This window comes from Bombina bombina, chromosome 10 (genome assembly GCF_027579735.1).
Source record: "Bombina bombina isolate aBomBom1 chromosome 10, aBomBom1.pri, whole genome shotgun sequence".
Classification (NCBI taxonomy): Eukaryota; Metazoa; Chordata; class Amphibia; order Anura; family Bombinatoridae; genus Bombina; species Bombina bombina.
In genome coordinates this window covers 166,196,743-166,219,307 of record NC_069508.1, presented here as the reverse complement: position 1 = coordinate 166,219,307, position 22,565 = coordinate 166,196,743, and the positions used below count along the sequence as shown (strand labels likewise).

The 22,565-nt window shown below is 40.0% G+C and overlaps 1 protein-coding gene across 1 annotated transcript in view; it reads right to left on the bottom strand.

The window, feature by feature from the left end:
* Positions 1 to 539: 539 nt before the first annotated feature.
* Positions 540 to 22,565, bottom strand: part of FAF1 (Fas associated factor 1) — a 700,642-nt gene continuing 678,616 nt past the window's right edge. Inside the window, exon 19 of the mRNA XM_053693495.1 lies at positions 540 to 3,975. Within this exon, the coding sequence (XP_053549470.1) occupies positions 3,892 to 3,975 (84 nt within the window). The 3' untranslated portion in view covers positions 540 to 3,891. The remainder of the gene's footprint in view (positions 3,976 to 22,565) is intronic.

Here is a 22,565-nt window from a genome sequence, read left to right as displayed (position 1 = left end):
CATTAAAATTTTGGAATGATTTTCAAACCATATGTGGAGGAGATCAATTGGATTTTTGCATCCTGGTAACATTTGAGGTTTGTGAAAGTGCACTATATTGTATTATAGCCCTTTGCAGTCAATTACCATATACCTCTGAACCCTTATAAAAAATGTTTTAAACTTTTATATTAATAATTATTATCATCAGATAGTGATTATATGAGTGTAACTCTTTATTTTAATATATTTATATTGTGTTTGGCGCAACTTTTATTTTATTTTATTACTAACCCTTCTTGTGAGGTCTTCAGTCACGCTAACCCGACGCTCTAACCAAGTGTTTACTTTCAACTTGTAATACACGTGCAAATTAACGTGACCACAATATTTCAAAATCTCGCGCATGCTAATGTTAGTTCGCCACTTCTACTCTAGCCCATTGTTATGAAAATGAACTAAAGACTTTACAAAGCTTAAGACATTGGTTCCATCTGTTGTTTTGTCATTGCACCGTGACCCAAGTACAGCTGTATGAGGAAACCTGATGAGGCTACTGGTGAGGTAATGAAACCTTTATTCACATCTTCCTTTTAAAGTACAAATTTTCTGATTATTAACAACAAGTAACCCATTAAATTTGCAATAAGTGTGTTGGTCCAGAGCTGGATGATTCACACATTGGGAAGGTTTCAAGTGTGCTATGTTGGTCTGTTATTTATTGATACATGGTTATATCATGCATAAAATTAAGAGGCACACACTGCAAATGAACGGAGCCCCCAGGGAAAAAAAATAACCAAAACTGCAACCCAAAAGCAGAAATAAATAGCTGCTATCTTTACCAAAGTATATTCTTCAAATAACCTGTCACATCTTACCAATTTATTATATGAACATTCTTTGTAATACTGCAAAACCTTCAGAGATTGTAGACAGAGCAATGAGACACCACTACTGATACATATCACCATTTTAGACAGACTGCCGGTATGATGTATGTGTATACCCACAAATATAATGCATGATACAAGTGAACAACAAATTGTAATTACAGCAACGAGTCAAAATAACCCAGAGACAAATTTCCTGGATGTGTGATTGGGAAACGAGAGAATTACAAGTTATGTAGCAAGTGGGCATCTCTAAAGGTTCATGTGCTTCACAAGAGGTCCTGCGCAGAGAAACCTTCATCAAATCGCACAACAACAACATGCAAGGCAAGAAACTGAAGGCCTCATTGGCTTTTAGAATTTTCTTGTAAAAACAGGTGCCATTGTATAGTGATGTGGAGCATCAGAAGACTAGAATTGCTGATATTGCATACTGATGTAAGGCGAAGCAGGTCCCTGACCAGGTCATGATGATGCTCTTCAGATCAGGGAGGTATTAAGGGCTCTGAATACAACTTAATATATTTTGGGGGGTAAAGCTGCATTATAAGGACATGAATGTTAAAAAAAATCTCACATATTTAAAGTACTTTCCTTTTCTTAAACTATAACCAAATGTTCCATAAATAGTATGGAATAGAACAGTCAGTCTGCAATTAGTAAGTTACCCTGCACTAAACACTTTACAGGGTAATTCTTGCCATTGAGCCCCAGTGCTACCTGTGCACAGTTATAACTGGTAAATATCACAGCACCTCACAAACAAAACAAATGCCTTTAAATATGAAGAATATGAAGCTGTACGCCAGCAACACACATATAACCAAAAGGCATGTGCTGCTCTCTGGCATTGGTGTTTCCTAAGCTTGTTAGATGAAATGTCAATTCCTCTTCCTGCCTCCTGCTGGGCAAAGGGCAGGACATGTTGCACAGCTGTTTGAGGGGCTGCTAGACATGTGTAGGAGCTGCTAGACATGCGCAGGAGCTGCTAGACACGTGCAGGAGCTGCTAGACACGTGCAGGAGCTGCTAGACACGCGCAGGAGCTGCTAGACATGCTCAGGAGCTGCTAGACATGCTCAGGAGCTGCTAGACACGCGCAGGAGCTGCTAGACACGCGCAGGAGCTGCTAGACATGCTCAGGAGCTGCTAGACATGCTCAGGAGCTGCTAGACATGCGCAGGAGCTGCTAGACATGTGCAGGAGCTGCTAGACACGCACAGGAGCTGCTAGACACGCTCAGGAGCTGCTAGACATGCTCAGGAGCTGCTAGACACGTGCAGGAGCTGCTAGAAATGTGCAGGAGCTGCTAGACACGTGCAGCATCTGCTAGACACGTGCAGGAGCTGCTAGACACGTGCAGGAGCTGCTAGACACGTGCAGGAGCTGCTAGACACGTGCAGGAGCTGCTAGATATGTGCAGGAGCTGCTAGACACGCGCAGGAGCTTCTAGACACGCGCAAGAGCTGCTAGACATGCTCAGGAGCTGCTAGACATGTGCAGGAGCTGCTAGACATGTGCAGGAGCTGCTAGACATGTGCAGGAGCTGCTAGTCACAGGAGCTGATGGATTTTGCCCATTTACCAGGGGCATTAGCTGCTGAACTATTGATCATCTTGCCAGGAACAGTAATGCCTTTGAATGACATACTATACCTTGGGATTCCTAATAAGATGATTTGGCGGTAATGATATCGCTGATTTCAATTCGCCACTGGCACCTACGGACAGACGGGGGGTATTTGGAGCAGTGGTTTCTTTTTAACCTACAAATCATCGAGAGAGATCTTTGAAAAATGCAGCCATAGACTCATTAAACTTTATTTATGAAGCAGCTGCCGTTTCCCGATCAGGGTATAACAAAACGGCATTTTTTAAGTTAACTTCGGCCACAGAAATTAATGTTTGTTGCTTTAATTTTCTAACAAACGCTGATGCATATAAATGTGATTTAACTGCTTCTTTAATGGGAGTGGACATTAGATCTGGACAATGAACATGATTTGGATATTTTCATGTTTGTACATAAAGATGACTTAAAGGGACATTGCACTAAAAATCCCAAAATACTCTCAATTGACAGAGCAGCTTTTACACTTTTTTTTTCTTAAAGTAGATACAAATAAAGCATGGTTTTGTACTTCTTACAAATTCTTACTGGCTAATAAGGACAACTCCCTCCGCTTTACTGGTGGAGAGGGACACACCTTTCCAAGTCTGACAAGAAAACTTTGGTTTATTCATAACAAGAACATGAGTTTTTCAAAAAGCAAACTGAAATAGATTTCGAAAGGCTACAATGTCCCTTTAAGGGTTTCCTATCTGCTGATATCACTGCATTCAAAATCTTGCACAGGCTTCCAAACTATCTATCATTCAAATAAACCTAAAAAAAAAAGCACAATCTATTAATAATAATAATAAAAATGAAACTAGCCACAACTTTGGGGTTCACATTGTTGCATTTGAAAGATCAATTAAACAAAGAGTTTCAGAAGCCTTGTTGTATGCACAACGCATGTTTATGGGATTAAAATAATCATATAAGGCAGGTGAAAATCCGTTACTGCCCTGAGATGAAAACTAGATGAACACTCCCGAACCTCAGACCACCCCCCTGCACACACCCAAAAAACCCTGCAAACACTAACAGCAACACCTGACTATCTGAAATGAAAGGCCAGATAGTTCAGATTTAACTGTATGCAGATGCCCCAAATCATTATACAGGGCACCATGTGATAAACTCCGCTGCTGAGAACACGGACTGCACAGGTTGACCCCGTTTTATCATCAGAAGATCAGAAGCTGGATGCTGGGTAATGTGTAATAATGTTCATAAGGGGATGACCTCCTGCTCAGGCTGAGACTCCAGATAGTGTGGCCCATGTGTGGGCTTGGTCTCTCTCACATCAGGTGGTGCAGGTGCACACAAAGAGCAGGTGAGGTGACAGTGAATAGCTTTCTTTAACCATAAAGTAGGACCTCAGCCACAGCTCTCACAGTTTGCAATCTGGTCAACTATTCCTTAGCTTCCAGAAATAGAGTTTCCTGAGGGTACAGCTTTAAATCCATAAGAGATCTGCTGGGGTCCAACTGGGTAATCTGCATAAAGGAAGAAGAAAATAATAATTAATAAACAAAATATTAGCTAAATCATATTAATGTGCATAACTTCTGCTTGAAGTCTAAACTCTAAATGAGTGTTTATGGGATAAAGCTGCTTATTACCCAGAACCCTTGGCTGCAGCCAGTGGTGTGTATGCCGTGTGATAATAGGGTAAGGCTGTTTATTACCCAGAATCCCTGGCTGCAGAAGGGGCTGTGTATGCTGTGTGATTATGGGATAAGGCAGGTTATTAGCTGGAGCCATGTATGCTGTGACATTATTGGGTAAGGCAAGTTATTACCCAGAATCACTGCATATAGCGGAAGCTGTGTATGTTGTGTGTTTATATGTAAAATGCAATTTTTCCATTGCCAATACCTTCTAAACCAATTAAATATGCCACATTTAAATTCAAGTTTATAACTTATGTATCCCTTCATCCGCAAATCTAAAGCGAATGTCCCCCCCACAGCATACCCTAAGGAAACATTATATTCAATAACACACACAGCAGAAAGCAGATTTAAACTGTGAATATTTTCCAATTTTTCCAAAAAAAAAAAAGAGAGAATTCCTTTAATGTAAATAAAGCTGATGATCTGTTTAATAGAGAAAGTTTGCTTCAAGAAAAACGGTTTGACAATCTTGTCTCTACACCAACTCATTTTACTTAGAACTGTTATAATTGTCCACCTTAACGGCACTTAATTTATTGAAAGGAAAGGTCAAGATGGGCCTGTCAGGATTAGAACCTGTGACACTGAGATCACAATAGTCCCTAAAAGTGGATGGTTAACTAATACAGCCACATCATGGAGATATATCTCTAGGAATTATAGCTATTTGGCATCAGAAATTTCCTGGTGTATTATTTGCACAGTTGCTAAAATTATATAAAATGTACACGATAGTATATGATGATCTGCTATTAGTATGTTCTTTTTCAAGGAGTCACATGGAATACTTCGGTATCTTCCCAAGTGAAGCTGACCATCAGGTAGGATCAACTCTTAAAGGGACATTTGGGGCTCTATGCATTACTGGCTAAGGTTATTTGCTGTTGAAAAGTATATAAACCCTGAGGTGCCTGAAACACAACACAGTATTAAACACTAATTTTAGGTAGAGGGGGGCCACCTCCCCTGAACCAAGAACTGACCTCAAACAGGCTTTGACCAAAAGGACAAGAATTTCAGTCCTGTCTGACTACACAAAACTCCTTCCCTAAGGGTTCTTATATTGTGTCAATCACCAACTCGCACGCTGCTCCCATCTACTACGAGAGACAAAATCTCACAGACAAGCTAGGGCCCCTTCCATTGTGCCTGGCCCACCACACAGCAATCTTTTACATAAGGAATCGGTATGTGCAAATAAAAATAAGTGCAGGTAAGAAGTCACAGAAATGCTCACAACCTGATCTTTACCAAATGAACCATTAGAACCTTGGTAAAGATGGATGGTGATGTGGTCAACCCAACGGCAAGATCACAAATGTGAACTGAAAAGCTAAACAACAAACACTTCAGCTAGAGCAGAGTACTAGGCTTTGCCTACCTCTCCCCAAATAGGGCAAAACTAAAGATAGTAAAGAAGGTATGTGTGAAACCTATTCTACATATTCCAGAGATTAGATGTCATCTACCCACCAGTTAAGATATGGTTCCACAAGACTGTAGGAGAAACCAAATACTCATTAACCAGGTCATTATATATAGTCATGTGCATAGGGGCGGCAGAATATCCCTATATTTGTGTCCGTAAAATCGGAAAGCTTAGAGAGGAGATGGGACTAAATGTAACCATCAATATCTTCTTATTTACTCAATATTTACATGTCATAATACAGCTTATACCTGCAACCTAAAAGTAGTTTTATATCAGTTTAATACTTTTATACATAGTACCATGAGGAAGAGAGTACAGTACTGAAATCAGAAAGGTAAATTATAGTTTCAAGGTTTCAGTACATAGAGGTAGGCCATTTGTATTATACTTTTTACTGTACTTGTATAAGGTCTTATCTAAGGTATAACAAAGTATTGAATTTGGTTACAAGTAAATAAAGTAAACTATGTTCAAATAACAGAGAGTGAACTTATTGCTTATTACTCCAAACTAGCAAAAATCATCTAAAAAAACATACCCTATAACTGGTGCAGAGCCTCTAAAAAAATTCTAAATTTAACAATATAAGAAAAAAACTGGTGTGTTCTCTCATCACAATTAGAAAAGAAAGGGGATAAAGCACATTTATTACAGGGTATTCATAATAATGTTTTACCAAAGAATTGCCAAGGTCACCCATAATCCTTTAGCATAACACATATGAACAAATACTATGAAGTATCTTATCAGTATAATGTATATGTATGAAATAGCTCCGTCTAAAACAGTGTGGAATGTTCATACTTCCTTAAGTCTGGAAAAGTTTTGAAGCGTTTATTGTCCTCCCCGTTACTGAAATGAAATACAAAGCTTTAGCGCTCCAGTGCGCCTAACTGCTGATGCAACCGCCAAGCCCAATACAAACCAGGACTGGGTAGAAAACATAATTTATGTAAGAACTTACCTGATAAATTCATTTCTTTCATATTAGCAAGAGTCCATGAGCTAGTGACGTATGGGATATACATTCCTACCAGGAGGGGCAAAGTTTCCCAAACCTCAAAATGCCTACAAATACACCCCTCACCACACCCACAAATCAGTTTAACGAATAGCCAAGAAGTGGGGTGATAAGAAAAAAGTGCGAAAGCATATAAAATAAGGAATTTGAATAATTGTGCTTTATACAAAAAAATCATAACCACCACAAAAAAAGGGTGGGCCTCATGGACTCTTGCTAATATGAAAGAAATTAATTTATCAGGTAAGTTCTTACATAAATTATGTTTTCTTTCATGTAATTAGCAAGAGTCCATGAGCTAGTGACGTATGGGATAATGACTACCCAAGATGTGGATCTTTCCACGCAAGAGTCACTAGAGAGGGAGGGATAAAATAAAGACAGCCAATTCCTGCTGAAAATAATCCACACCCAAAATAAAGTTTAATGAAAAACATAAACAGAAGATTCAAACTGAAACCGCTGCCTGAAGTACTTTTCTACCAAAAACTGCTTCAGAAGAAGAAAATACATCAAAATGGTAGAATTTAGTAAAAGTATGCAAAGAGGAACAAGTTGCTGCTTTGCAAATCTGATCAACCGAAGCTTCATTCCTAAACGCCCAGGAAGTAGAAACTGACCTAGTAGAATGAGCTGTAATCCTTTGAGGCGGAGTTTTATCCGACTCGACATAGGCATGATGAATTAAAGATTTCAACCAAGATGCCAAAGAAATGGCAGAAGCTTTCTGGCCTTTTCTAGAACCGGAAAAGATAACAAATAGACTAGAAGTCTTTCGGAAAGACTTAGTAGCTTCAACATAATATTTCAAAGCTCTAACAACATCCAAAGAATGCAACGATTTCTCCTTAGAATTCTTAGGATTAGGACATAATGAGGGAACCACAATTTCTCTACTAATGTTGTTGGAATTCACAACCTTAGGTAAAAATTCAAAAGAAGTTCGCAACACCGCCTTATCCTGATGAAAAATCAGAAAAGGAGACTCGCAAGAAAGAGCAGATAATTCAGAGACTCTTCTGGCAGAAGAGATCGCCAAAAGGAACAAAACTTTCCAAGAAAGTAATTTAATGTCCAATGAATGCATGGGTTCAAAAGGAGGAGCTTGAAGAGCCCCCAGAACCAAATTCAAACTCCAAGGAGGAGAAATTGACTTAATGACAGGTTTTATACGAACCAAAGCTTGTACAAAACAATGAATATCAGGAAGATTAGCAATCTTTCTGTGAAAAAGAACAGAAAGAGCAGAGATTTGTCCTTTCAAAGAACTTGCGGATAAACCTTTATCTAAACCATCCTGAAGAAACTGTAAAATTCTCGGAATTCTAAAAGAATGCCAAGAAAAATGATGAGAAAGACACCAAGAAATATAAGTCTTCCAGACTCTATAATATATCTCTCTAGATACAGATTTACGAGCCTGTAACATAGTATTAATCACAGAGTCAGAGAAACCTCTTTGACCAAGAATCAAGCGTTCAATCTCCATACCTTTAAATTTAAGCATTTGAGATCCTGATGGAAAAAAGGACCTTGCGACAGAAGGTCTGGTCTTAGCGGAAGAGTCCACGGATGGCAAGAGGCCATCCGGACAAGATCCGCATACCAAAACCTGTGAGGCCATGCCGGAGCTACCAGCAGAACAAACGAGCATTCCTTCAGAATCTTGGAGATTACTCTTGGAAGAAGAACTAGAGGCGGAAAGATATAGGCAGGATGATACTTCCAAGGAAGTGATAATGCATCCACTGCTTCCGCCTGAGGATCCCGGGATCTGGACAGATACCTGGGAAGTTTCTTGTTTAGATGAGACGCCATCAGATCTATTTCTGGAAGCTCCCACATTTGAACAATCTGAAGAAATACCTCTGGGTGAAGAGACCATTCGCCCGGATGCAACGTTTGGCGACTGAGATAATCCGCTTCCCAATTGTCTATACCTGGGATATGAACCGCAGAGATTAGACAGGAGCTGGATTCCGCCCAAACCAGAATTCGAGATACTTCTTTCATAGCCAGAGGACTGTGAGTCCCTCCTTGATGATTGATGTATGCCACAGTTGTGACATTGTCTGTTTGAAAACAAATGAACGATTCTCTCTTCAGAAGAGGCCAAGACTGAAGAGCTCTGAAAATTGCACGGAGTTCCAAAATATTGATCGGTAATCTCACCTCCTGAGATTCCCAAACTCCTTGTGCCGTCAGAGATCCCCACACAGCTCCCCAACCTTTAAGACTTGCATCTGTTCAAATTACAGTCCAGGTCGGAAGAACAAAAGAAGCCCCCTGAATTAAACGATGGTGATCTGTCCACCACGTTAGAGAGTGTCGTACAATCGGTTTTAAAGATATTAATTGAGATATCTTTGTGTAATCCCTGCACCATTGATTCAGCATACAGAGCTGAAGAGGTCGCATGTGAAAACGAGCAAAGGGGATCCCGTCCGATGCAGCAGTCATAAGACCTAAAATTTCCATGCATAAGGCTACCGAAGGGAATGATTGTGACTGAAGGTTTCGACAAGCTGAAATCAATTTTAGACGTCTCTTGTCTGTCAAAGACAGAGTCATGGACACTGAATCTATCTGGAAACCCAGAAAGGTTACCCTTGTCTGAGGAATCAATGAACTTTTTAGTGAATTGATCCTCCAACCATGATCTTGAAGAAACAACACAAGTCGATTCGTATGAGATTCTGCTAAATGTAAAGACTGAGCAAGTACCAAGATATCGTCCAAATAAGGAAATACCACAATACCCTGTTCTCTGATTACAGACAGAAGGGCACCGAGAACCTTTGTAAAAATTCTTGGAGCTGTAGCTAGGCCAAACGGCAGAGCCACAAACTGGTAATGCTTGTCCAGAAAAGAGAATCTCAGGAACTGATAATGATCTGGATGAATCGGAATATGCAGATATGCATCCTGTAAATCTATTGTGGACATATAATGCCCTTGCTGAACAAAAAGGCAAGATAGTCCTTACAGTTACCATTTTGAACGTTGGTATCCTTACATAACGATTCAATATTTTTAGATCCAGAACTGGTCTGAAGGAATTCTCCTTCTTTGGTACAATGAAGAGATTCGAATAAAACCCCAGCCCCTGTTCCAGAACTGGAACTGGCATAATTACTCCAGCCAACTCTAGATCTGAAACACATTTCAGAAATGCTTGAGCTTTCACTGGATTTACTGGGACACGGGAAAGAAAAAATCTCTTTGCAGGAGGTCTTATCTTGAAACCAATTCTGTATACTTCTGAAACAATGTTCTGAATCCAAAGATTGTGAACAGAATTGATCCAAATTTCTTTAAAAAAACGTAACCTGCCCCCTACCAGCTGAGCTGGAATGAGGGCCGCACCTTCATGTGGACTTAGAAGCTGGCTTTGCTTTTCTAGAAGGCTTGGATTTATTCCAGACTGGAGATGGTTTCCAAACTGAAACTGCTCCTGAGGATGAAGGATCAGGTTTTTGTTCTTTGTTGAAACGAAAGGAACGAAAACGATTATTAGCCCTGTTTTTACCCTTAGATTTTTTATCTTGTGGTAAAAAAGTTCCTTTCCCACCAGTAACAGTTGAGATAATAGAATCCAACTGAGAACCAAATAATTTGTTACCCTGGAAAGAAATGGAAAGTAGAGTCGATTTAGAAGACATATCAGCATTCCAAGTTTTAAGCCATAAAGCTCTTCTAGCTAAAATAGCTAGAGACATAAACCTGACATCAACTCTGATAATATCAAAAATGGCATCACAGATAAAATTATTAGCATGTTGAAGAAGAATAATAATATTATGAGAATCATGATCTGTTACTTGTTGCGCTAAAGTTTCCAACCAAAAAGTTGAAGCTGCAGCAACATCAGCCAATGATATAGCAGGTCTAAGAAGATTACCTGAAGACAGATAAGCTTTTCTTAGAAAGGATTCAATTTTCCTATCTAAAGGATCTTTAAACGAAGTACAATCTGACGTAGGAATAGTAGTACGTTTAGCAAGGGTAGAAATAGCCCCATCAACTTAGGGATTTTGTCCCAAACTTCTAATCTGTCAGACGGCACGGGATATAATTGCTTAAAATGTTTAGAAGGGGTAAATGATTTACCCAAATTATTCCATTCTCTGGAAATTACTTCAGAAATAGCACCAGGAACAGGAAAAACTTCTGGAATAATCAAGAGGACTAGAATCCTCAATTTCTAAAACAATTAGTACTTCTTTAAGTAAAGAACGAATAAATTCCATTTTAAATAAATATGAAGATTTATCAGCATCAACCTCTGAGACAGAATCCTCTGAACCAGAAGAGTCATTAGAATCAGAATGATGATGTTCATTTAAAAATTCATCTGTATAAAGAGAAGTTTTAAAAGATTTTTTATGTTTACTAGAAGGAGGAATAACAGACATAGCCTTCTTGATGGATTCAGAAACAAAATCTCTTATGTTATCAGGAACATTCTGAACATTAGATGTTGATGGAACTGCAACAGGTAATGGTACATTACTAAAGGAAATATTATCTGCATTAACAAGTTTGTCATGACAATTAATACAAACAACAGCTGGAGGAACAGCTACCAAAAGTTTACAGCAGATACACTTAGCTTTGGTAGTTCCAGCACCAGACAGCGATTTTCCTGAAGTATCTTCTGACTCAGATGCAACGTGAGACATCTTGCAATATGTAAGAGAAAAAACAACATATAAAGCAAAATTGATCAAATTCCTTAAATGACAGTTTCAGGAATGGGAAAAAATGCCAAGGAACAAGCTTCTAGCAACCAGAAGCAAAGAAAAATGAGACTTAAATAATGTGGAGACAAAAGCGACGCCCATATTTTTTTAGCGCCAAATAAGACTCCCACATTATTTGGCGCCTAAATGCTTTTGGCGCCAAAAATGACGCCACGTCCGGAACGCCGACATTTTTGGCGCAAAAGAACGTCAAAAATGACGCAACTTCCGGCGACACATATGACGCCGGAAACAGAAAAGATTTTTTGAGCCAAAAAAGTCAGCGCCAAGAATGACGCAATAAAATGAAGCATTTTAAGCCCCCGCGAGCCTAACAGCCCACGGGGAAAAAAGTCAAATTTTTAAGGTAAGAAAAATAATTGATTCAAGTGCATTATCCCAAATATGAAACTGACTGTCTGAAAATAAGGAATGTTGAACATCCTGAGTCAAGGCAAATAAATGTTTGAATACATATATTTAGAACTTTATTAAAAAAGTGCCCAACCATAGTTTAGAGTGTCACAGAAAATAAAACTTACGTACCCCAGGACACTCATCTACATGTTTGTAGAAAGCCAAACCAGTGCTGAAACGAAAATCAGCAGAGGTAATGGTATATATATATATATAAGAGTATATCGTCGATCTGAAAAGGGAGGTAAGAGATGAATCTCTACGACCGATAACAGAGAACCTATGAAATAGACCCCGTAGAAGGAGATCATTGAATTCAAACAGGCAATACTCTCCTCACATCCCTCTGACATTCACTGCACGCTGAGAGGAAAACCGGGCTCCAACCTGCTGCGGAGCGCATATCAACGTAGAATCTAGCACAAACTTACTTCACCACCTCCATAGGAGGCAAAGTTTGTAAAAACTGATTTGTGGGTGTGGTGAGGGGTGTATTTGTAGGCATTTTGAGGTTTGGGAAACTTTGCCCCTCCTGGTAGGAATGTATATCCCATACGTCACTAGCTCATGGACTCTTGCTAATTACATGAAAGAAACATAATTTAGGCTTACCAGAAAAATCCTTTCCTTCCTGGCAGGGAGAGTCCACAACTTCATTCCTTACTGTTGGGAAAATACAACACCTGGCCACCAGGAGGAGGCAAAGACATCCCAGCCAAAGGATTAAAGTGAGGGTAAACTCTATATGAATTGATTATATTAATAATCCTGTTTATTTCAAGATGTTTTAGATTCATTCAAGTGTTGAAAAGATCGATTTTATGTGAAACCGTAATAATAATGTTTTGATTATTTTGCATTAATAACTATTTTTAAACAATTGATATTACATAGATATATAGAGAACTTATAAAATATAACCCCATCACTATAATTTAGCAAATATAATAAATAAATATGCTAATTGTATTTAATATCTAATTAAATAGTTTGCGACTTTTTGATATTTCAGAATAGTACAAATATGCTCGTTTTCTAAGGGACCGATCTCTCGCTCGCTCGATCACACCAATATTTTAATTCAGACTGAACCAAGTAAACATTGAATCTCGTGACTCAATGTTTACTTGGTATACGTAATTTTCAACAATGCGCATACTTTGAAAATATCAGGGTCGGGAGCGAGCAAATTCTATGACGTGCAGAGAGGGTGGAAACAAGATAAGGGTCTAGTGTATTCAGTAAAGGAAATATAAGAGGCGGAGCGATGCAGCACTACAACGGTTTCTAAATATGTGTAAATTATAATAAAAGTGCATATAAAAAGGGTAAACATTTTTAATGCGGTTTAATAGATATTATATTAAATAATCGAAATCTGTCATTTACCAACAGAGGAGTTCACCATCACTTTAAATATCCCTCCCACTTCCCCTATTCCCCAGTCATTCTGCTGAGGGAACAAGGAAAAGTAGGAGAAACATTAGGGTATAAAAGGTGCCAGAAGGAAAAAAATATAAAAAGGGAGCTGCCCATAAAAAAAAAAAAATTACGGACAGGGTTGTGGACTCTCCCTGCCAGGAAGGAAAGGAATTTATCTGGTAAGCATAAATTATGTTTTCCTTCCATAAGGCAGGGAGAATCCACAACTTCATTCCTTACTGTTGGGAAAACTATACCCAAGCTCCAGAGGACACTGAATGAATAACAGAAGGGAACAGAAAAAAGAGGCGGACCCTATTCTGAGGGTATCACAGCCTGCAAAACGTTTCTCCAAAAAGCTGCTTCAGCCGAAGAAAACACATTGAACATATAATTTAGAAAAAGTGTGTAAGGAGGACCGAGTAGCTGCCTTACAAATCTGATCCATTGAGGCTTTGTTCTTAAAAGCCCAAGAGGAAGCCACTGCTCTAGTGGAATGAGCCGTTATCCTCTCAGGAGGCTGTCGTCCCGCTGTCTCATAAACTAAGCGAATTACACTCCTCAACCTTCCCCGTATAGAAGACAAAGAGAAAGATTGTCTGAATTCCTTAATAGCCTGAAGATAGAATTTCAAGGCACAAACCACATCTAGATTGTGAAGCAAACATTCCTTTGCTGAAGAAGGATTAGGACACAAGGAAGGAATAACTATTTCTTGATTAATGTTAAGATTCCACACCACCTTAGGGAGGAACCCTAGTTTATTGTGTAAAACCGCCTTATCAGCATGAAAAACCAGATAAAGGGGATCACATTGCAAAGCAGAAATTGCTGCACGCAGAGGCAATAGCCAGCAAAAAAAGAACCTTCCAAGATAACAATTTAATGTCAACAGTATGCATAGGCTCAAACACAGCCTGCTTCAAAACACTAAGAACAAGACTGAGGCTCCAAGACGGAGCCCCAGAAATAAACACGGGTCTGATCCTAGCTAGAGCCTTAACAAAGGACTGCACATCCGGAAGTTCAGCCAATCTCTTGTGCAGTAACACCGACAGGGCCGATATCTGTCCCTTCAGGGAACTAGCAGATAGGCCCTTCTCCAGTCCATCCTGGAGAAAAGATAAAATTCTGGCAACCTTAACCTTATGCCAGGAAAAGCCATGCTCTTCACGCTAGTACAAGTAAGTCCTCCACACTAAGCGTTCAATCTCCACGCAGTCAGCCTCAGAGAATCTAGATTTTGATGAATGAAGGGACCCTGTATCAGCAGATCTCTGTGACAAGGTAACCTCCACTGAGGAGAAGAGGACATCCCCACCAGATCCGCAAACCACGTCCTTCGCGGCCACGATGGAGCAATTAGAATCACAGATGCTCGCTCCTGCTTGATGCGAGCCACCACACGAGGGAGAAGCGGTAATGGAGGAAAAAGATATACGAGTCTGAACCTCCATGGTACTGAGAGACCACTCCCCTGGGTGAAAGGATTGCCTGCTGAGGAAGTCCGCTTCCCAGTTGTCCACAGCCGGAATGTGGATCGCTGACAGCGTACATTTGTTAGTCTCCGCCCACTCTAGTATCTGAGATACTTCTCTCATTGCCAAGGAACTTCTCTTTCCCCCTTGATGGTTGATATAGGCAACCAAGGTTAAAGTGTCTTATTGGAATCTGATAAACTGGGACAAACCCAGAAGGGGCCAAGCCTTCAAGGCATTGAAGACTGACCGGAGTTCCAAAATATTGATCGTAAGGGAGGAGGACTCCTGAGTCCACAGACCTTGTGCCTTCTTTGCACCCCAAACGGCTCCCCAGCCGGAAAGGCTTGCGTCCGTTGTCATAATCTCCCAGGACGGTCTCAAAAAGCATGTGCCTTGGGACAGATGATCTGGACAGAGCCACCAGGAGAGCGAGTCTCTCAACAGCTTGTCTAGCACAATCTGTTGAGACAGATCTGAATGGTCGCCGTTCCATTGTCTCAGCATGCATAGTTGTAAGGGTCTGAGATGGAATCTGGCAAAAGGAATGATGTCCATGCAGGACACCATGAGTCTGATTACCTCCATACACTGAGCCACTGAGGGTCTCGAGGAGGCCTGGATGGCAAAACATGCAGAAGTTAGGTTGCAATGTTTCTGATCTGTGAGGAATATTCTCATTGATATGGAGTCTATTATAGTTCCCAGGAAATTCACCCTTGTATTTGGAGCAGTAGCTAGGCCAAACGTAAGAGCTATTTACTGGTGCTGATCCAGAAAAGCAAACCTCAGGAACTGAAAATGTTCCCTGTGAATCAGGATGTGAAGGTATGCATCCTTCAGTTCTATTGTGGTCATAAACTATCCTTCCTGAATCAGAGGCAGGATTTACCTAATTGTTTCCATCTTGAAAGAGGGAACACTCAGAAACTTGTTTAGGCACTTTAGGTCAAGAATTGGACGGAAAGTTCCCTTCTTCTTTGGAACCACGAAAAGGTTTGAATAAAACCCCAATCCTTTTACTGTTGTAGGTACCGGGACAATTACTCCTAGAGAGGAGAGATCATGTACACAACCTAAGAAGGCAGCACTCTTTTCTGGTCTTGTCGAAAGACAGGAGAGTAGGAATCTGCCCCTGGGCAGATGAGACTTGAATCCTATCCTGAATTTTTGAGATACAACCTCCAACACCCAAGGATCCTGTACATCTTGGAACCAAAAAGAGACAGTCTGTCCCCTACTCGATCCGATCCCAGATCGGGGGCTGCCCCTTCATGCCGATTTGTTCTCGGCAGGCTTCTTAGTCTGTTTGGACTTATTTCAGGAGTGAGCGGGATTCCAAGTACTTTTGGGCTGCTCGGACTTGAAAGATGACTGCTGTCGTTCCGACTTGTCAGCACGAAAGGAATGAAAATTAGACAGTTGCCGTCCCTTAGGCCTTTTCTTCTTATCTTGCGGTAGGAAGGCACCTTTACCTCCGGTAACCGTAGAGATAATGGAGTCCAATCCTGGACCAAAAAAAATCTTCACCTTGAAGGGAAGAGAAAGGAGTCTGGATTTAGAAGTCATATCTCCAGACCAAGACTTCAACCAGAAAGCCCCGCGGGCTAGAATTGCAAAACCAGCGGCCTTTGCATTTATGCGAATAATCTGCATATTCTCGTCACAGATCAAGGAGTTAGCAATTCCCAGTGCCTTAATTTTCTCCTGAATATCCTCGAGGGGAGCCTCCACCTCAATGAGCTCAGACAGAGTGTCGCACTAGTAGGTAGCTGCTCCAGCAACCGTGGCTACAGCTTCCGCCGGTTGAAATAAAAACCCTGTATGTTGAAACATCTTCCTCAGAAAAGTTTCCATTTTTTTTATCCATAGCCTCTCTAAAAGAAGAACTATCCTCCAGAGGGATAGTAGTATGCTTAGCCAACGTGGAGATAGTGCCATCCACCTTTTGGATGGAGCCCCACAAATCTAATTGAGAGTCAGGGACCGAGAATAATTTTTTAAAAGTAGACCAGGGGGAAAAAGAAGTTCCTACTGTTTCCCATTCGTTACCAATAATGTTCGCCATCTTAACTGGCACAGGAAAAGTCAGAGGGACCTTCCTATCTTCGTAAACCCTCCCTAATTTAGGGATCTTAGGCTCCTCAGGGAGTATAGCCTCTGGAACCTTTAGAGTAGACAGAACCTCCTTTAATAAAAAATGCAGATGCTGAATTTTAAATCTAAAGGAGGGTTCCTCACCTGAAGGAGGTTTAGTAACTGAAGTCTCTGACTCAGAAAGTTTACCCTCTGAAGCTACTGAGGTTAACTCATTCTTGGATAGCTAGGATATATTTCCTAAATCCGACAAATATTTAGATGACTCTAGGTCAGGAGAACCATGTTTAACCTTTCTCTTGCATTTGTTAGAGCAAGGTAAGGCACTCAGGGCCGCAGACACCGCCGATTGTAACTGCGCAGTAAAGTCCGCTGGAAAAACGCCTCCTCCAGATAGAGGATTAGTTGAGCCGCTGGAAACTGCATGTGGAGGGGTAAAGTAGAAAGGGTAGTAATTTCTCGGGACCCAGATTCCTGAGAAGTAGACAGCTCAGAAGGGCTAATAGCGCTATGAGTATTAGCAGGCATGCCTCCCTTCTTAGACTTTAGAGCAGTATTTAGGCAAATGGAACAAAACCACAGCCTCCTCACAATATAAACAGGAATTATTAATCAGTACAGAAGGAGCAGAACCTTCTAATGTAATTATCAGAGTCCTCCATAGCTTTGTATTTACCCACAGAAGGACAAAAATAAATGCTTTTAGTTAAAAAACGTCACCTTAATACTCCCAATGGCTGGGGCACTCACCAATTCCTAGATCCAGACAGCTAACAGTGAAAACGCTCTCCTCAGGAGTGATGTCTGCAGCAGGATCTTATGAAATGAAAGAGACTGCACCCGGTCACGTGGTAGGTAAAACAGGACTTCCCCTGCTATGAAAAAGGGCGCCAAGCTATTATGAGCTACGCAACACTTCAAAATCAAAAGTAAAACCTGTTTGTTCCAAGCCAAAAACACACAGCCTATGAGCCTAAAAAAACTCTCACAGTAAGCAGATATAAATCCCCAAACTGTTCAAATAATCTCCTTGAAGGAGATACTAACCCTTGATCCTATCGAGGTATAAAGGAGCCACACTGTGACCCTGTATAGCGTTTTAAAATGTATATATATAAAAAACGGTCTTACCCTCCACGATCCATGCTGTGGTACAGGCATAGTCTCTCAAGTGTGACAGTCTTGCAGCAGCACTTCTGACATGGACTTGAGTGTGTAGCAGGAAGCAGTAAACTCGTCAACACCGATTGCTCAGGAGCTGTTAGCGACAGTCTGGATGGGTTTGCAGAAAAATTTTCCATGCATCTCCAGACTCAATACTCTCACTGAGAGGTTGACATGATTACTTAAAACTCCAGTCCTTTCTCGAAGGGAACATACCCCTACAGGACTATCCAAATCTTCTGACACTTCTCTACCACCTCCTATAGTGACGAAAGGCAAAGAATGACTGGGGATTGGGGAAGTGGGAGAAATATTTAAGCCTTTGGCTGGGGTGTCTTTGCCTCCTCTTGGTGGCCAGGTGTTGTACTTTCCCAACATTAAGGAATGAAGTAGTGGACTCTCCTGCCATATGGAAGGAAATGGTAATATTTCAATAATTTTATTTTTAAATGATATATTAATGATAAATTCCAGATTGGGGTATTTGTACTTGTAAATTGATGTGCCAGAGGCAGAGCTAGAGCAGGAGCAGACCAAGTGCACAGGGGGATAGATTTCATGAAGCGTCCAGTAAACTCCACATACTTGATGACACTTAAAGAATGTGACCTAGAAAATTCAGTGCAAGTTTTAAACAACCCTTAACATGGAATAATTATCTATTACAGTACATATTAGAGATGTTGTGGAAACACACCTAATAACTGTATGTTATAGCCTCTAACAGGTTAGCTGCTGGCTATTATATATATTGTGGATGGACAGTTGAAGGGACAGTATAGTCAAAAATAAACTGTAATGATTCAGATAGGGCATTTAATTTTAAACAACTTTCTAATTTACTTTTATCATCAATTTTGCTTTGTTCTCTTGGTATTCTTAGTTGAACGCTAAACCTAGGTAGGTGCATATGCTAATGTTTAAGCCATTGAAGGCCGCCTCTTATCTGTATGTATTTTGACATTTTTTCATAACTAGAGGGCGTTCGTTCAGTTGTGCCATAAAGATAACATTGTGCTCATGCCCATGGAGTTACCTAGGAGTCAGCACTGATTGGCTAAAATGCAAAGTCTGTCAAAATAACAGATATAAGGGGCAGTCTGCAGAGGCTTAGATAGAAGGTAGTCACAGAGGTAAAAAGTATATTAATATAACTGTGTTGGTTATGCAAAACTGGGGAATGGGTAATAAAGGGATGATCTATTTAAACAATAAAAATTCTGGTGTAGACTGTCCCTTTAAGTAAGTTCCAGGTCTTATGGGTCAGATAGAGCAGTACTTTCAATTTATTTCTATTACAAAAGCATTATGTTTTGTTAGTAACGTTTGTTTAAAAGTACACACAAATAGGGTCAGGTGCAGCAATGCACTGCTGGGAATCATCTGCAGATTGGTGGCTGCACACATATAAACCTCTTGTCATTGCTCAGCTAGCTCTCTATAGCTGACTTTTATTATGTGTTTAACCCCAGGCATTAAACACATAATGTTATGCACGCAACAACGCAATAATAAAATACATATTTATCTCCCTGTAAAGACATATTGCACCGCTACAGTGTTTCACAATTCCCTTTTTCTAACAGAAAAAAAGTCCAAGCTCAGCAAAAGACACCTTATACAGGGGCTCCCTGGCTGATGAGACGAGCAAGGTAAGTTACTGCTTCTCTAATTAGAGCTGCCCACAAATCCCAGGGTCCCTTTTACTGCAACAACAAGAGGTGAAAGATGTGAGCAGACAGGTTCTTGTGGTTGCCCCAAAGCTCGTCTCCTAACGATGCTACCTACAAACAGCTGGTGCAGGACCGCACAGGGACGTAATTATGGTGCCGCACTACCTGCAATCTTAAGAGCAGGCACAGCTTTTTTTTGTCAGGGCAATAACATTTCAAGACTATTAAAGGTACAGTCTAGTCAAAATTAAGCTTTCATGATTCAGAGAGAGCAGCAACTTTCTAATTTACTCCTATTGACAATGTTTCTTCATTCTCTTGGTATCTTTATTTGAAAAAGCAGGAATGTAAGCATAGGAGCCGGACAATCTTTGTTTCCGCACCTGGGTAGCACTTTCTGATTGGTGTCTAAATGTAGCCACCAATCAGCAAGCGACACCCAGGTGCTAAACCAAAAATGGGCCGGCTCCTAAGCTTACATTCAAATAAAGATAGCAAGAGAACAATAAAAATTGATAATAGGAGTAAATTAGAAAGTTGCTTAAAGTGAAGGTCAAGTCTGGCACATTGCTTAACATTTTTCAATTGCTGCCGTAAAATAAGTACAATGTTCATTCATCAATTTTTTTTAACAATATTGTTAACCCTTTTTAATTTTCACCTTTTAATTCCGCTCCGTTTTCGGCGTATTATCCGCCCGCCATACTCCCATGATTGATTGACATTTCTTGGATCCAATCTATATTCTACCCCCGTGGCGTCCAGCCCCTTTTCTCTCACGTCACTACATTGTTCTGCGCATGCGTTTAAAAAAAAAAGCGCGTCACCACCGTCCTGCTCGTTCATGGAACGCGCATGCGTACTCCCTTCTGAGAATAACAAGACAATAACGGAATATAATATCCTGACCGATCGAGCGAGTGACTATCGGATTGCGTAGCGTAGCAATGAATGCATCTATTTTTGTATTGAGTGAATACAAAGTATCGTTGGTCATTTGAACGCATGCGCTACTGAGTTGAATATACGCATGCGCATTTCCAATTGACTGTTGTGCACGAGTGTAGTCCGCTTGTAGGAACTACAGCTACGTCACAACAGAGAAATAAGGAAGTATGGTAGGGGCGGAGCTAATCGCGATAACAGGGGGAAATTTATATATATATTTTAATTGAAGAAGACTATTTTTTTGACAGTATAAACTCAGCGACTTGTATATATTTATATCAATGTTTACAATGGTGTATTTGTATTATCCAAAATTGACCTTCCCTTTAAATTTAATTTTGACTAAACTATTCCTTTAAGTGCACAATCATTACAATGGTGCACACATTTATTGACACACACAAGTTTAATTTAAAGCTTGGGTGATTTTTTTTTTTTTTTTTAATGGAAAAGACATTTACAAAAATTGAGAAAATATATTGTTCCTAAAGTATATACCATATTGTATATTACCCCAAAGTAGTAGATCAGGTACTGTGGGACTTAACAATACATCGACTTGTGGGAATTGTATCTAAATAAGGAAAAGCTGTTAAACATAGTCCTACAATCAGTTGTCAGGAGGTGGCAACGAACGTGAGGCATACTCAGAAATTCACGGAGCAGGAAAAGCAAGACGCATCTACAAAAGGGAATGCACAAGCATTTACAGATGGGCAGCATCTAATGAAAGATCTGTGGCCAGTCAGAATGCCCTTATATATATATTTCTTTTGCATGCTGGAAATCTTAAAACAGTTTGAGCAGCATCTTGTAGGTGTCACCAGAAGGGGCGGCTCTGTTTATACTGCTGATTTCAGTTTGCCTTCTGTTCTGAATTCACAGAGGGACTTGCTGGTTTGCCAATGTTTACACCATTACCCAATTACTGAGAATGCGGTTCCTGCATCTGTCAACAAACAGAGCTGTTGTCGCTATGTTTTAGCCACCCTAGCTTCAATTTTTTTTTTACTCGTCATATGTCTCTTTAATTAGCATTCTACGACAATCCGAAAATCTGCTACTGCTATAGACTTTACTTGCCAACAAGCCAAATTAATAGCACACGTCATACTAGCAAGACACAGTCTAAAAACCGTTTGTTTTTTGTTTTTAAATGAACAAGTTGATTACTCATTACATAGTCAAAGAGGAGCCATTTGTAGGTACTAAATGCTCTTCATGGGCAGTCAGATTATGGAGCTGCATAGCAAAAAAACTTCATGGTATTCCTTAGGTGAGGGGGTTATGTGTGGGGTCCAACTATTAGTAATGCACCATCTTAAAGGGACATAGTACAATAGATTTTTCTTTGCATAAATGTTTTGTAGATAATCCATTTATATAGCCCACCTGGGAGTGTTTTTGCGAAAATGTATAGTTTTGCTTATTTTTTAATAACAATGTGCTGATTTTCCTGCTGCCACTTGTTTCTGTTATCTGTCTTTTCATATACAGGGAAGTGGAGGAGGGGGCGCCTGCTCTTATTGCTTCCCCAGCCCCTTTCAGTGGGTGTCCCAGACTAAACTTGGAGCTTCTAAGTACATTTTTAAAAGGTTTTACACTGGATTTTTAGATTGGTATCTGTGCATATTCTTCTTTATAGTAGTGTCTATTACATGCAGTTATATGAAACTGTTGTATACTGTCCCTTTAACCCAAATAAATATAATACAAAGGGTTAAATCATTATAAAGTGCAAGATGACTTTGCATGAACACAAGCTGCAGAGGAGATATCTACCCATCACACATAGTGATGGAACCATACTGTTACACACTTTTTACAAATAAGTGTAAGGAAGGTGGATCAGAGTAACAACCACTGCCTTATTGCAACTTAACCTCACTTGTTAAAGAGACATTAAACCAAAAATTAAATTTCCTACAAAATGTTTAATAAAGGGACAAGGGACATTCATGATTCAGATAGGGCATGCAAATTTAAACAACTTTCCAATTTATTTTTATCATCAAA